Genomic DNA, 15,099 nt, shown 5'->3' with positions numbered 1-15,099 from the left:
TTTATTAACAATAAGTTTTATAATATTATTTATATATTTAAAAATTATTTTATTATAATATTTTTAATTTTAAATAATAAGTGATATTTAAATATACATTAAGGATCAATTTATCATTTTTGAAATGTATTGAAACTAGTTGAGATTAGTCAATTTCAATTTAACTATTTGTATGTGTTTAAGAACCAAGGTTGGAACTAGTTGGCATTAATTCAATTAACAAGTAGTTACTGAATTTTACCATTAAAATAAATTTAAAAAAAAAAAAAAAAAATTAGCTGCGTACCTAAACACCAGAACAGCCATGAAAACAAATTCCGATCAGATGAACACCCAAAAAATTCTTACCAACAACAAATAAAATAATTAATGATATGTGAGAACCAAAAATAGCCCAGGAGGCCATGAATAAACAACTAAGATCTGGTCCCAAAAAAAAAAAAGGAAAAAGAAACTAAAGATCACAGATGCAACCGCAAACTACAAAAGTTTATATCATAAACCAAAACCAACTTAGAAAGCGTAACTTCTTGTCGGCTTTTCCCGTTTTCTTAACAATGATTTTGAGGTTCAATGGATTCATTGAAGAACTGAGGGTCAAGCTTGGTCCTACAAACAGGGCAAACCGAATGCTTAGAAAGCCAAGTGTCTGCGCATTGAACATGGAACCCATGGTTGCAACCAGGAATGAGTCTAGCCTGTTGCTCGCTCTCAATCTCGTCAAGACAAACCGCGCACTCTGTACCCAACACCAAATCTTTCGCAGCAACCTTAGGCAGCTTCTCTAGCTCCGATTCCGATAGCCCAGTTTTCTTGACCGGCTTTTCCGGTGACCTTAAATCGTTGCCGTTGCCTGAGAAATTGGTGGCGTACCATAAGAGACAGATGTATACGATGAAAACCGTGCTGGTTCCAACACAAGGTAAGAAAAGAGCCAAGAAAACTGAGACCATCATTTTTTTTTTGGCTTTGGTTTTGGTTTTGGTTTTGGTTGTGGTTTTGGGTGGCGGTTCGATTGTTTTTTAGGGTGGTTGATAGAGAAGTGAATGTGATGGGTATAGAGGTGTAGTTGTGGACACCATAGCAGCGCACGATTAACAGGGTTTTGTGTGATTGGAAATATATATATATATTTGACGCAAATTTATATTTTTAGGTGGGGGTGTTGGTTAAGAGGGTGTTTGGGATGCTGGAATCTGAGGTGGGAAAGTGTGGAAGGGACTTTTTTGGGAGTGTGACGTGGATCCGCTTTGGAGGGGTAACGGGTACATATATATGGAAAGAATCCAGATGTTTCTTCTTTTCTTTTTTTTTTAGAAAACGAATCCAGATGTTTCTTCTTATTATTATTATTTCTTTTCTTTTCTTTTTTAATTTTAGTCTAAATCACTTGTTTGGAATAAGAAAGTTTTTAATTCTCAAAAAAAAAAAAAAAAAAAAGAGGGATAAGAAAGTTTTATCTTTTATTCATTTTTATTTTCTCTCTCTATTTTTTTTAACAGGGTAACGAGAAATTTTAAAAATGTTAGCTAGTAGTAAATAGTAACACTTTAATAAGTATTTTCCATTTATTCTAAAAAAAATTATTTTCCATTTGTAATAAGTTCTATAAATAATTTTTTTTAAGTAAAAAATATTATATATCTCATATCTGAGAACCATATAAAAATATAATAAAAATTAATAAATATCATAAAAACATTGATTTAATAAATATTTTTTAAAAATATTTTATAAAAAAAAAAAACTAATTTTTTGACAACTTTTTATATTATTGATAAGCAACTATTATATTACTAATATACATAAGATTTTCCTAAAAAAAGAAAGATATACATGAGATTTTTTTTTTATTTTTAAATTATAAACAACAATAGGATATATATGAGTTTTTTATTTTTCGAGAACTGAAATACATTAAAAAATTTTGTTTATTCCCTATCCAAAAAAAAAAATGTTAATTGTTGATGAGAAGGAGTGAATAATTATAAGATGTCTTATATAAAAATCTCAAAAAATATATATATATAGTACGTTGAATTATATGATTTATAATTTCTGCTGGTAAGACAGCGTTTTATGCAATCTTTTTTTTCTCTTTTGGTTGGTGAGTCATTGACTTTCTGTAAAAGTTTCAAAAATGATCGAGTGCAGTGTACGGGCCTGTGGACCGTGACCATTGGTTTTTTAGTGGTAGAACTTTTTTATGATTGGTTTTTCAATGAAGCGATGAGGATAGGGGCATATTGGAGACTATCTTTGGCCCATAACAAAATAAATATACAAGCCACTCATGTTTTTTAATTTGGCCATGGACCCCACTTTATCTATCACCCATTTTTAAAATCAACTTGATAGAAACATTTTTATCAATTTTGCACTCCCACAGTACCACTGCTAATTTCACAATAGGATGCCGAAAACAAATAACCCATATAAGATGTTATGAAAATGATTTTTATCATAATTGATATAAGAGGTATTACATTTACAACATCTTCATAATATTTTCACAATAAATTTTTAGTGGTTAATTATTATTAATTCAAATTTAAACATGTCACTGAGATCACTTTTTTGTCCCAATAATAATAACCAATAACAACTTGTCACTTAGGATTTGTTGTGAAAATATTATAAACATAACATTTCTCTAATTGATACATTTCAATTAAATTTGATTTTATATNAAAAAAAAAAAAAAAAAAAAGAGGGATAAGAAAGTTTTATCTTTTATTCATTTTTATTTTCTCTATTTTTTTTTAACAGGGTAACGAGAAATTTTGTAAAATGTTAGCTAGTAGTAAATAGTAACACTTTAATAAGTATTTTCCATTTATTCTAAAAAAAATTATTTTCCATTTGTAATAAGTTCTATAAATAATTTTTTTTAAGTAAAAAATATTATATATCTCATATCTGAGAACCATATAAAAATATAATAAAAATTAATAAATATCATAAAAACATTGATTTAATAAATATTTTTAAAAAAATATTAAAAAAAAAAAAAAAACTAATTTTTGACAACTTTTTATATTATTGATAAGCAACTATTATATTACTAATATACATAAGATTTTCCTAAAAAAAAAAGATATACATGAGATTTTTTTTTATTTTTAATTATAAACAACAATAGGATATATATGAGTTTTTTATTTTTCGAGAACTGATATACATTAAAAAATTTTGTTTATTCCCTATCCAAAAAAAAAATGTTAATTGTTGATGAGAAGGAGTGAATAATTATAAGATGTCTTATATAAAAATCTCAAAATATATATATATATATATATAGTACGTTGAATTATATGATTTATAATTTCTGCTGGTAGGACAGCGTTTTATGCAATCTTTTTTTTCTCTTTTGGTTGGTGAGTCATTGACTTTCTGTAAAAGTTTCAAAAATGATCGAGTGCAGTGTACGGGCCTGTGGACCGTGACCATTGGTTTTTAGTGGTAGAACTTTTTTATGATTGGTTTTTCAATGAAGAGATGAGGATAGGGGCATATTGGAGACTATTTTTGGCCCATAACAAAATAAATATACAAGCCACTCATGTTTTTTAATTTGGCCATGGACCCCACTTTATCTATCACCCATTTTTAAAATCAACTTGATAGAAACGTTTTTATCAATTTTGCCCTCCCACAGTACCACTGCTAATTTCACAATAGGATGCCGAAAACAAATAACCCATATAAGATGTTATGAAAAGGATTTTTATCATAATTGATATAAGAGGTATTACATTTACAACATCTTCATAATATTTTCACAATAAATTTTTGGTGATTAATTATTATTAGTTTAAATTTAAACATGTCACTGAGATCACTTTTTTGTCCCAATAATAATAACCAATAACAATTTGTCACTTAGGATTTGTTGTGAAAATGTTATAAACATAACATTTCTCTAATTGATACATTTCAATTAAATTTGATTTTACATTTAGTAATTTGGACAATCAAATTCTTGGCGGGAAATTTTTTCATATTTGCACATTCAGATTATTGCCCAAATTTTTCATTTTTCTATCAAATTGATGGATGAAAATTTTGTTGAAAGAGGCTGAGATAATCAATCTAAAATTTGAGGAAAAAGCATGCATGCGATTAAAATGGTGCCAACCCTTGATTTATGCATCCCAAGTAGCCACGAGTCTAAAATTGAATTTCCATGAGCTTGAATCACGGACTATGTCAAGAATGAAGTGTTTGAAAGAGCTTGCTACCTTTATGTGGTGTTTGGTACAAGGTAATGTTTTAGAATTCATAGGAATGTTAAAAGATTCCCATGTTTGGTTGCAAATTACGCTATGGAATCAGATGTCAGGGAAATCTGGATTCCCCCCTTAAACCCCTCTCAGTAGGAATGTGGATTCCCTTTAAAATAGGTGGGAATCCAGATTCCTAAGCTTAAAGGAAATTGTATTTTTTATAAATTGACAATTTTAACCCTTTTTCTTTACCATTTAAGCAATTAAGATAAAATATAAAATAAATCATCAATATCTTTTCCTTTGTCTTTATTTTTTTCTCGCCAAAATAACATAAATAGGATAGACAACTCTGTTAAAATGTTAGACTACATAATATTGTACTTGTCATTTTAAAATGGTAGACTACAATTTTAATGAATTTGTCGTAATTTATTTATATTTGGTTTTTCATTATTTATTTAGATGAAGTTTTTTTTTTTTTTTTAAATGACTTGGTAGTTCACATTCAAATCTAAGGATAGAATGGGAAAAATAAATAATTCATTTAAGATTCCTAGGAATAAACCAAATATTATCATCTCACATTCATAAGAATCTTAAGAGATTCCCAATGAAACCAAACATAAGAATAGCTACATTCTTAGGAATGTAATTCCTAGGTGAATTCCTCCATACCAAACACCACATTAAAGAGTAGCTCGCTTTATGCACAAATATTGAATGCATTTGTTATCAGTTGGTTGGGTTAGCCTCATGTGCCTCTGGCATGGCAAAATAAAAAGTGTTCAACCATATATTCTACTCTATTTATATTTCTTCCAAATGATCTAAAATCTAAGAAAAATAAACTTATTCAGGGCTGCAATTATTGTCAAATTTTAGTTGCTTGTGTCACTTATAGAATAAATTCAAGTGTAGTTCCAATAATGACATTTTAAAAAAATTATCAATGATAAATTTTTTATACAGTGATGACTGATAAGAAAAAAATTTTCAGACAAAATTTAGTTACAAATAAGACTGTAAATGAACCAAATTATTCATAAACAACTCGGGCTTGGTTCAATAAAAAACTCGTTCATGTTTTTTTGTTTATAAACAAGTCAAGTTTAAGCTTTAGTTTTAGGCTTGTTTAATAAACAAGCTGAGCCCAAGTAAAAAATATTGTTCATGAACAAGTTCGTGAACACCAAGGCTCGATACAAAAGTAACAAAACAAGTTGAGTTTAGGCTTATTTATGAGTTTGGTAATAAAATTGATATGAACTTGACAAGTAAACTCATATCATTCTAAAACTTTAATTAATTATAAGTTGAGATCACTTATCCAAACCAAATAGGCTAGATAATAAACTTGATATAGGTTTGATAATATACTTATGTTGAATCTTAAACACAAAAACATGATATTAAGCTTGAGTTTGGGCTTGATATAGAGTTCGAGCTTGGCTTGACTAATGAACCAAGCCAAATCAAGCTGAGTTCAAACTTTTATACTTTATAACAAACTCAATCTTGAACAATATTTGTAAGCTTGTATTAAGCTTAAGCCAAGCTTGAACATTTTGCTTTTACTGTCGAACTGAGTTTGAACATTCACTATTCGACAAAGCTCGGCTTGTTTACAGCCCTACTTACAAAACTTGTTTTAGTTTAAGGTTACAACCTTACTTAATAAATAAATATTATTACATATTATGAAAATCTAGCCATTGAATTGCATATTCTTTACGCTCTTAATACAAATGTCAAATTTTGTGTCAATCGGATATTATTTACTATATGATCTATAAGTTTATATTTTATGTATAATTTTAAACTACAAAAACTTGTAATTTAAACAATTTATTGGTGACATAGCTATTGATCTTTAATTTTCTAGAAATTTTGCAAGCATGAAGGATATAAAAAAAAGATGTAATCTAATGGTGAATTTGTTAAAATTCACCTCCAATAAAAAAATATTGAGTTAAACTTTGTCCTTTTTTTTTTTATTCAACTACTAAGGGGCTAAACCCTGCATTGAAATGTAATTAGGGGGTTAACAGTCACTAGGGAAAGTGGGATTCTGTTGGTGTGTAAGAGCATGTTGCATTTATACCTGATTTGGAAATCGAACCGTTTTGCTATGCAATTGCAAGGGAAGATTTGTTTTGTTGTTGAATCGGTCGACCATACTGCCATTCAACAATTAAAGCTCATTCCTATAAATAATAATGAAAAAAAAAAAAAAATTAAAGTTCATTGCCTTAGGATAGGAAAAAAAAATAGTAGTTGGTGTGTATTTATGGCCGAAAATTATGCTAAAAAGAGAGGAAATCATGCCATAATTTAGGGCACGTTAATGGCTGAAAATTGAATTGAAAGAGAGAGTGAATTCAGCTGAAAAGTGTGAGGAAAAAAACATACATGTAACTGAATCAGAATGGCACCAATCCATTGATTCATGCATCACAAGCAGAGACGACACGAGGCCAAAGGCATGGGTGATTTGCGTCATGTCAACCGCTCAAAACCCTACTCGTCTGACCTAACCTAAGTGCTAAGACTACTTCTTGCTGAAAAATTTAATTTCCATGGGGTGCACCTAGAATGAAAAATATTAGGAAAATATATTGTCGAATTTATTTATTTTTTTTTGTCACTAGTTCTAATGATTTTAGATTAGAGGAAAATGCGGTAGATATTTGGTTCTCATTAACAAAAACTAGTATGTAACCCGTGTTTACATACGAGAATAATAAATTAAAGTGATGTTATTGATGTTAGCTTGGGCTATTAAACATATGAGACATAAATCCGGTTTGGCTAATTAGAGGTACTAAAATGGTTTTCTTTTCAATTTTCATGATATTAGTTACGCCAAGTTTCTTATTACATTATTCTTAAAAAAAGTTTTTCAATACATTGCTATTATGTATATAATTTTGAAAATCACTATTAGATACTACATATACAATATCAATTTACAATCATTGCACGTGAAATTAACTAAATACAACACAAAGTAAAAAGAATAGATTAGTCCAATAATATCTCCTAAATTGAACGGGAATAGGTGCATGGAATTGTTTAGCTCAATTACAAATTTTTAAGTTCAAGATTTTCGCATATAAAATATCTAAATAGGAACAGTTTTTTAAAAAAATATGCTCATTAGTTTAGAGAAAAAATAACAGCAAAAATCTAAACTATTTAATTTTTATGGAAACTAATAAAAGCAAAATCCAATTTTGATTCTAATTAATTTTTCTCTAAGCTTTGGTTTAAAATACATACATACATATTGTGGGGCCAATGAGCCTGATAGCCTCGGCCCATCATGAAACGAGCCCAAGGCCCAGGCCGAGGTGCATAGGCCATTTTTTTGTTGTTAGGCTGAATTGGGGAAAGCCTCTTTTCTCAATCCACGCCGAGGACCACCTCATCCTCGGCCTGACGAGGGGGATTTTAGGGAGAGACTAACCCCAGAGTAAGCTGTCATTCTCACATTTAATGCATTCAACTAACTCCCCCTGGCCGCATTAATGGGGAGGTAACCCCTTGGCAGGATAACATTGATCAGAGTGAACCACTTGAGTACCGATAAGGCCTCTGATGGGACGGACGACCAGAAAAAAAGGCCAATAGGTGATCAACAGATGGAAGGAGGAGATAGGAAGATGAAAACTATATAAGAAAAGCTAGTAAAGTAANATGTTTGGTATGACACATGAAATATATTTTTCGTATTAAAAAAAAAAGAAATATATATTTATTTTTTCTCAAGCATGAGATCTTAATGAGAAAGTTTAGGAATATAACAAAATTTCACAATATTTTTATGATATCATTGTTTTTTTAAGTTATAATGGGTCTTTAGACCCTCAAAAAAAAAGTTATAATGGGTCTTTATATAATATATATATATATATTTCTTTAATTGTATTTTAATTTATAATAAATTGATAATTAACTTGTTATAAAAATATTATAACATTTTATTGAGTCAGAACTTGATAATAATCTTGCTAGTGAATATAGAAGTAATGAGAGGCCAAAGTGGATTCACTGTATCAGTTTCTTAAAAATAAAAATAAAAAAATGATGACTGTATGTCTATTCACAATGAAAGAGAAATACCGATAAGCAATTAAGCACTAAACAATGTTGACGTGCGGTTAAGTCAGCAGGTGATAATGCTATATTTTTCTTTGCTTTCAAAAAGGGTGTGCATGCGTGGCAAACTTGTATTAGTACAATTTTTAGACCCCGTGCATGAGGCCCTGACTGATGAGAAAAAAGCAGTACTAATATTATCCATAATAAGCATTGCTCGCGTTGCGCGCGTGCTTTCTTGCTACACAATCAAGATTGCTAGCTGGATCTCGCTAATTAACCATGTCAGTCAAACTGGTAATGACACGTAGTGAAACTGAAATCTTTTCCAAATAGAGAATCTAGAAAAAATTTGTATGGACTACGGAAAAAGGTATTTATTTCACTCATATTTATGATAAATCTCATTATAGAATTAATGAGTAAATTATTTTTTGTGTTCTAAAATTATTTAAGAATTATTCACGTAAATAATTACATTCATTCACTTCACAACCATAAAAGAAAAAGACTTCCAAATCGAATACCCTGAGGCCACCACACCTGGAATTTGTTTTAGTTTTCTCAGCCTTTGGTTTGTTTGGCTTCCCAACAAGTCTAGCCACCGCCAGCTTGCCACCAATTACCACTTCTTGTCGGGAAAGGATTTTAGAAATATCCTCTTTATCATATTCTTTTTTATAATTATTTTATATAATAAATTATGATTTGCTGTATATTACTTTTGAATTCTCGTCAGAATTAATCAGTGATGCTCTAACAGTGCCAGCTTGCTCAGGCTGACGTGGCTAATAAGTTGTGCCTAATTAGTAAGTGGTTACAGACTTACAGAGCTACATTAGCACCATAATGGCACAACTGCCAACTCTTATAGAGTTATAGTCAACCTCTGTTTCTCACTCGTGAAGAAAAAAAAATCCACCGGATTCTTCATGAATCATGACTATAATTTTTCACTTTTTTATATTTTGTTTTCAATATCGTTGATAGTTGATCCCAAAAACACGAAAAAGAAAATTTAATCAACTTTGAAGGGGTGTTCAGGGACTAGTTATTTAAATGGTGTAAAATATAATATAATTGAAAAATGAAAAGCTTTTTTTTAGGGAAAAAAGGGTAAAATAGTAAAATAAATATGGCTCGTAAATCTGTTTAAAATCAGTCAAACATAAATCGTGTGTAAGGCCGTTTATCATTTTAATTGATAAACAGCTTTAAAGCTAACTTATATAAACATCAGTCAAACTTTTACAACTAACACAAAAGAGAAGAAATTTAACAATTAGTGAGCATTTGGATACAGCAGCGTATACATTTTCGCTGGCTAAGACCCACAAATCTTTTTTTCTTTTAACAAAATTTTTATTAACAATAAGTTTTATAATATTATTTATATATTTAAAAATTATTTTATTATAATATTTTTAATTTTAAATAATAAGTGATATTTAAATATACATTAAGGATCAATTTATCATTTTTGAAATGTATTGAAACTAGTTGAGATTAGTCAATTTCAATTTAACTATTTGTATGTGTTTAAGAACCAAGGTTGGAACTAGTTGGCATTAATTCAATTAACAAGTAGTTACTGAATTTTACCATTAAAATAAATAAAAAAAAAAAAAAAAGGTTAGCTGCGTACCTAAACACCAGAACAGCCATGAAAACAAATTCCGATCAGATGAACACCCAAAAAATTCTTACCAACAACAAATAAAATAATTAATGATATGTGAGAACCAAAAATAGCCCAGGAGGCCATGAATAAACAACTAAGATCTGGTCCCAAAAAAAAAAAAGGAAAAAGAAACTAAAGATCACAGATGCAACCGCAAACTACAAAAGTTTATATCATAAACCAAAACCAACTTAGAAAACGTAACTTCTTGTCGGCTTTTCCCGTTTTCTTAACAATGATTTTGAGGTTCAATGGATTCATTGAAGAACTGAGGGTCAAGCTTGGTCCTACAAACAGGGCAAACCGAATGCTTAGAAAGCCAAGTGTCTGCGCATTGAACATGGAACCCATGGTTGCAACCAGGAATGAGTCTAGCCTGTTGCTCGCTCTCAATCTCGTCAAGACAAACCGCGCACTCTGTACCCAACACCAAATCTTTCGCAGCAACCTTAGGCAGCTTCTCTAGCTCCGATTCCGATAGCCCAGTTTTCTTGACCGGCTTTTCCGGTGACCTTAAATCGTTGCCGTTGCCTGAGAAATTGGTGGCGTACCATAAGAGACAGATGTATACGATGAAAACCGTGCTGGTTCCAACACAAGGTAAGAAAAGAGCCAAGAAAACTGAGACCATCATTTTTTTTTTGGCTTTGGTTTTGGTTTTGGTTTTGGTTGTGGTTTTGGGTGGCGGTTCGATTGTTTTTTAGGGTGGTTGATAGAGAAGTGAATGTGATGGGTATAGAGGTGTAGTTGTGGACACCATAGCAGCGCACGATTAACAGGGTTTTGTGTGATTGGAAATATATATATATATTTGACGCAAATTTATATTTTTAGGTGGGGGTGTTGGTTAAGAGGGTGTTTGGGATGCTGGAATCTGAGGTGGGAAAGTGTGGAAGGGACTTTTTTGGGAGTGTGACGTGGATCCGCTTTGGAGGGGTAACGGGTACATATATATGGAAAGAATCCAGATGTTTCTTCTTTTCTTTTTTTTTTAGAAAACGAATCCAGATGTTTCTTCTTATTATTATTATTTCTTTTCTTTTCTTTTTTAATTTTAGTCTAAATCACTTGTTTGGAATAAGAAAGTTTTTAATTCTCAAAAAAAAAAAAAAAAAAAATGAGGGATAAGAAAGTTTTATCTTTTATTCATTTTTACTTTCTCTATTTTTTTTAACAGGGTAACGAGAAATTTTACAAAATGTTAGCTAGTAGTAAATAGTAACACTAATAAGTATTTTCCATTTATTCTAAAAAAAATTATTCTCCATTTGTAATAAGTTCTATAAATAATATTTTTTTTAAGTAAAAAATATTATATATCTCATATCTGAGAACCATATAAAAATATAAGAAAAATTAATAAATATCATAAAAATATTGATTTAATAAATATTTTTTAAAAATATTTTATAAAAAAAAAAAACTAATTTTTTGACAACTTTTTATATTATTGATAAGCAACTATTATATTACTAATATACATAAGATTTTCCTAAAAAAAGAAAGATATACATGAGATTTTTTTTTTATTTTTAAATTATAAACAACAATAGGATATATATGAGTTTTTTATTTTTCGAGAACTGAAATACATTAAAAAATTTTGTTTATTCCCTATCCAAAAAAAAAAATGTTAATTGTTGATGAGAAGGAGTGAATAATTATAAGATGTCTTATATAAAAATCTCAAAAAATATATATATATAGTACGTTGAATTATATGATTTATAATTTCTGCTGGTAAGACAGCGTTTTATGCAATCTTTTTTTTCTCTTTTGGTTGGTGAGTCATTGACTTTCTGTAAAAGTTTCAAAAATGATCGAGTGCAGTGTACGGGCCTGTGGACCGTGACCATTGGTTTTTTAGTGGTAGAACTTTTTTATGATTGGTTTTTCAATGAAGCGATGAGGATAGGGGCATATTGGAGACTATCTTTGGCCCATAACAAAATAAATATACAAGCCACTCATGTTTTTTAATTTGGCCATGGACCCCACTTTATCTATCACCCATTTTTAAAATCAACTTGATAGAAACATTTTTATCAATTTTGCACTCCCACAGTACCACTGCTAATTTCACAATAGGATGCCGAAAACAAATAACCCATATAAGATGTTATGAAAATGATTTTTATCATAATTGATATAAGAGGTATTACATTTACAACATCTTCATAATATTTTCACAATAAATTTTTAGTGGTTAATTATTATTAATTCAAATTTAAACATGTCACTGAGATCACTTTTTTGTCCCAATAATAATAACCAATAACAACTTGTCACTTAGGATTTGTTGTGAAAATATTATAAACATAACATTTCTCTAATTGATACATTTCAATTAAATTTGATTTTATATTTAGTAATTTGGACAATCAAATTCTTGGCGGGAAATTTTTTCATATTTGCACATTCAGATTATTGCCCAAATTTTTCATTTTTCTATCAAATTGATGGATGAAAATTTTGTTGAAAGAGGTTGAGATAATCAATCTAAATTTTGAGGAAAAAGCATGCATGCGATTAAAATGGTGCCAACCCTTGATTTATGCATCCCAAGTAGACACGAGTCTAAAATTGAATTTCCATGAGCTTGAATCACGGACTATGTCAAGAATGAAGTGTTTGAAAGAGCTTGCTACCTTTATGTGGTGTTTGGTACAAGGTAATGTTTTAGGATTCCTAGGAATGTTAAAAGATTCCCATGTTTGGTTGCAAATTACGCTATGGAATCAGATGTCAGGGAAATTTGGATTCCCCCCTTAAACCCCTCTCAGTAGGAATGTGGATTCCCTTTAAAATAGGTGGGAATCCAGATTCCTAAGCTTAAAGGAAATTGTATTTTTTATAAATTGACAATTTTAACACTTTTTCTTTATCATTTAAGCAATTAAGATAAAATATAAAATAAATCATCAATATCTTTTCCTTTGTCTTTATTTTTTCTCGCCAAAATAACATAAATAGGATAGACAACTTTGTTAAAATGTTAGACTACATAATATTGTACTTGTCATTTTGAAATGGTAGACTACAATTTTAATGAATTTGTCGTAATTTATTTATATTTGGTTTTTCATTATTTATTTAGATGAAGTTTTTTTTTTTTTTTTTTAAATGACTTGGTAGTTCACATTCAAATCTAAAGATAGAATGGGAAAAATAAATAATTCATTTAAGATTCCCAGGAATAAACCAAATATTATCATCTCACATTCATAAGAATCTTAAGAGATTCCCAATGAAACCAAACATAAGAATAGCTACATTCTTAGGAATGTAATTCCTAGGTGAATTCCTCCATACCAAACGCCATATTAAAGAGTAGCTCGCTTTATGCACAAATATTGAATGCATTTGTTATCAGTTGGTTGGGTTAGCCTCATGTGCCTCTGGCATGGCAAAATAAAAAGTGTTCAACCATATATTCTACTCTATTTATATTTCTTCCAAATGATCTAAAATCTAAGAAAAATAAACTTATTCAGGGCTGCAATTATTGTCAAATTTTAGTTGCTTGTGTCACTTATAGAATAAATTCAAGTGTAGTTCCAATAATGACATTTAAAAAAAAATTATCAATGATAAATTTTTTATACAGTGATGACTGATAAGAAAAAAATTTTCAGACAAAATTTAGTTACAAATAAGACTGTAAATGAACCAAATTATTCATAAACAACTCGGGCTTGGTTCGATAAAAAACTCGTTCATGTTTTTTTGTTTATAAACAAGTCAAGTTTAAGCTTTAGTTTTAGGCTTGTTTAATAAACAAGCTGAGCCCAAGTAAAAAATATTGTTCATGAACAAGTTCGTGAACACCAAGGCTCGATACAAAAGTAACAAAACAAGTTTAGTTTAGGCTTATTTATGAGTTTGGTAATAAAATTGATATGAACTTGACAAGTAAACTCATATTATTCTAAAACTTTAATTAATTATAAGTTGAGATCACTTATCCAAACCAAATAGGCTAGATAATAAACTTGATATAGGTTTGATAATATACTTGTGTTGAATCTTAAACACAAAAACATGATATTAAGCTTGAGTTTGGGCTTGATATAGAGTTCGAGCTTGGCTTGACTAATGAACCAAGCCAAATCAAGCCGAGTTCAAACTTTTATACTTTATAACAAGCTCAATCTTGAACAATATTTGTAAGCTTGTATTAAGCTTAAGCCAAGCTTGAACATTTTGCTTTTATTGTCGAGCTGAGTTTGAATATTCACTATTCGACAAAGCTCGGCTTGTTTACAGCCCTACTTACAAAACTTGTTTTAGTTTAAGGTTACAACCTTACTTAATAAATAAATATTACTACATATTATGAAAATCTAGCCATTGAATTACATATTCTTTACGCTCTTAATACAAATGTCAAATTTTGTGTCAATCGGATATTATTTACTATATGATCTATAAGTTTATATTTTACGTATAATTTTAAACTACAAAAACTTGTAATTTAAACAATTTATTGGTGACATAGCTATTGATCTTTAATTTTCTAGAAATTTTGCAAGCATGAAGGATATAAAAAAAAGATGTAATCTAATGGTGAATTTGTTAAAATTCACCTCCAATAAAAAAATATTGAGTTAAACTTTGTCCTTTTTTTTTTTTATTCAACTACTAAGGGGCTAAACCCTGCATTGAAATGTAATTAGGGGGTTAACAGTCACTAGGGAAAGTGGGATTCTGTTGGTGTGTAAGAGCATGTTGCATTTATACCTGATTTGGAAATCGAACCGTTTTGCTATGCAATTGCAAGGGAAGATTTGTTTTGTTGTTGAATCGGTCGACCATACTGCCATTCAACAATTAANGATTCTCATCCCTCCTTCTACGAAAGCAACTATCGGGATCACAACTTCACCTTCCCTCCTCCTAAGGTACCATTCTCCCTCTTCACAATACTTCAAATTCACATTATTGGGTATCCCATAGTCAACCCTGAATTTGTTCATCATTTCATCGGACTCGACCAACTTCTTAAACTTACCCATTCCCCAAAGACAACTAAAAGTTCTAAACGAGAAAAAGAAGAGTGAAATCGAGAAAATTTGGGATCACTAGGAAAAG

At 29.7% G+C, this 15,099-nt stretch overlaps 2 protein-coding genes across 2 annotated transcripts; both read right to left on the bottom strand.

Annotated features, from left to right (window-relative positions):
• Positions 1–551: 551 nt before the first annotated feature.
• LOC112028036 (E3 ubiquitin-protein ligase ATL23) lies at positions 552–953 on the bottom strand. Its single transcript, XM_065771409.1, has one exon. It carries the CDS (start codon positions 951–953, stop codon positions 552–554), a length of 402 nt encoding a protein of 133 aa, XP_065627481.1.
• Positions 954–10,237: 9,284 nt separating this feature from the next.
• Positions 10,238–10,639, bottom strand: LOC136066688 (E3 ubiquitin-protein ligase ATL23-like). Its single transcript, XM_065771408.1, has one exon. It carries the CDS (start codon positions 10,637–10,639, stop codon positions 10,238–10,240), a length of 402 nt encoding a protein of 133 aa, XP_065627480.1.
• Positions 10,640–15,099: the final 4,460 nt, after the last annotated feature.

The sequence above is a fragment of the Quercus suber genome, unplaced genomic scaffold (assembly GCF_002906115.3).
Source record: "Quercus suber isolate HL8 unplaced genomic scaffold, Cork oak 2.0 scaffold_43, whole genome shotgun sequence".
NCBI classification, from domain to species: domain Eukaryota; kingdom Viridiplantae; phylum Streptophyta; class Magnoliopsida; order Fagales; family Fagaceae; genus Quercus; species Quercus suber.
Note: the sequence above shows the minus strand (reverse complement) of the source record. Positions and strands in the feature narration are given on the sequence as shown.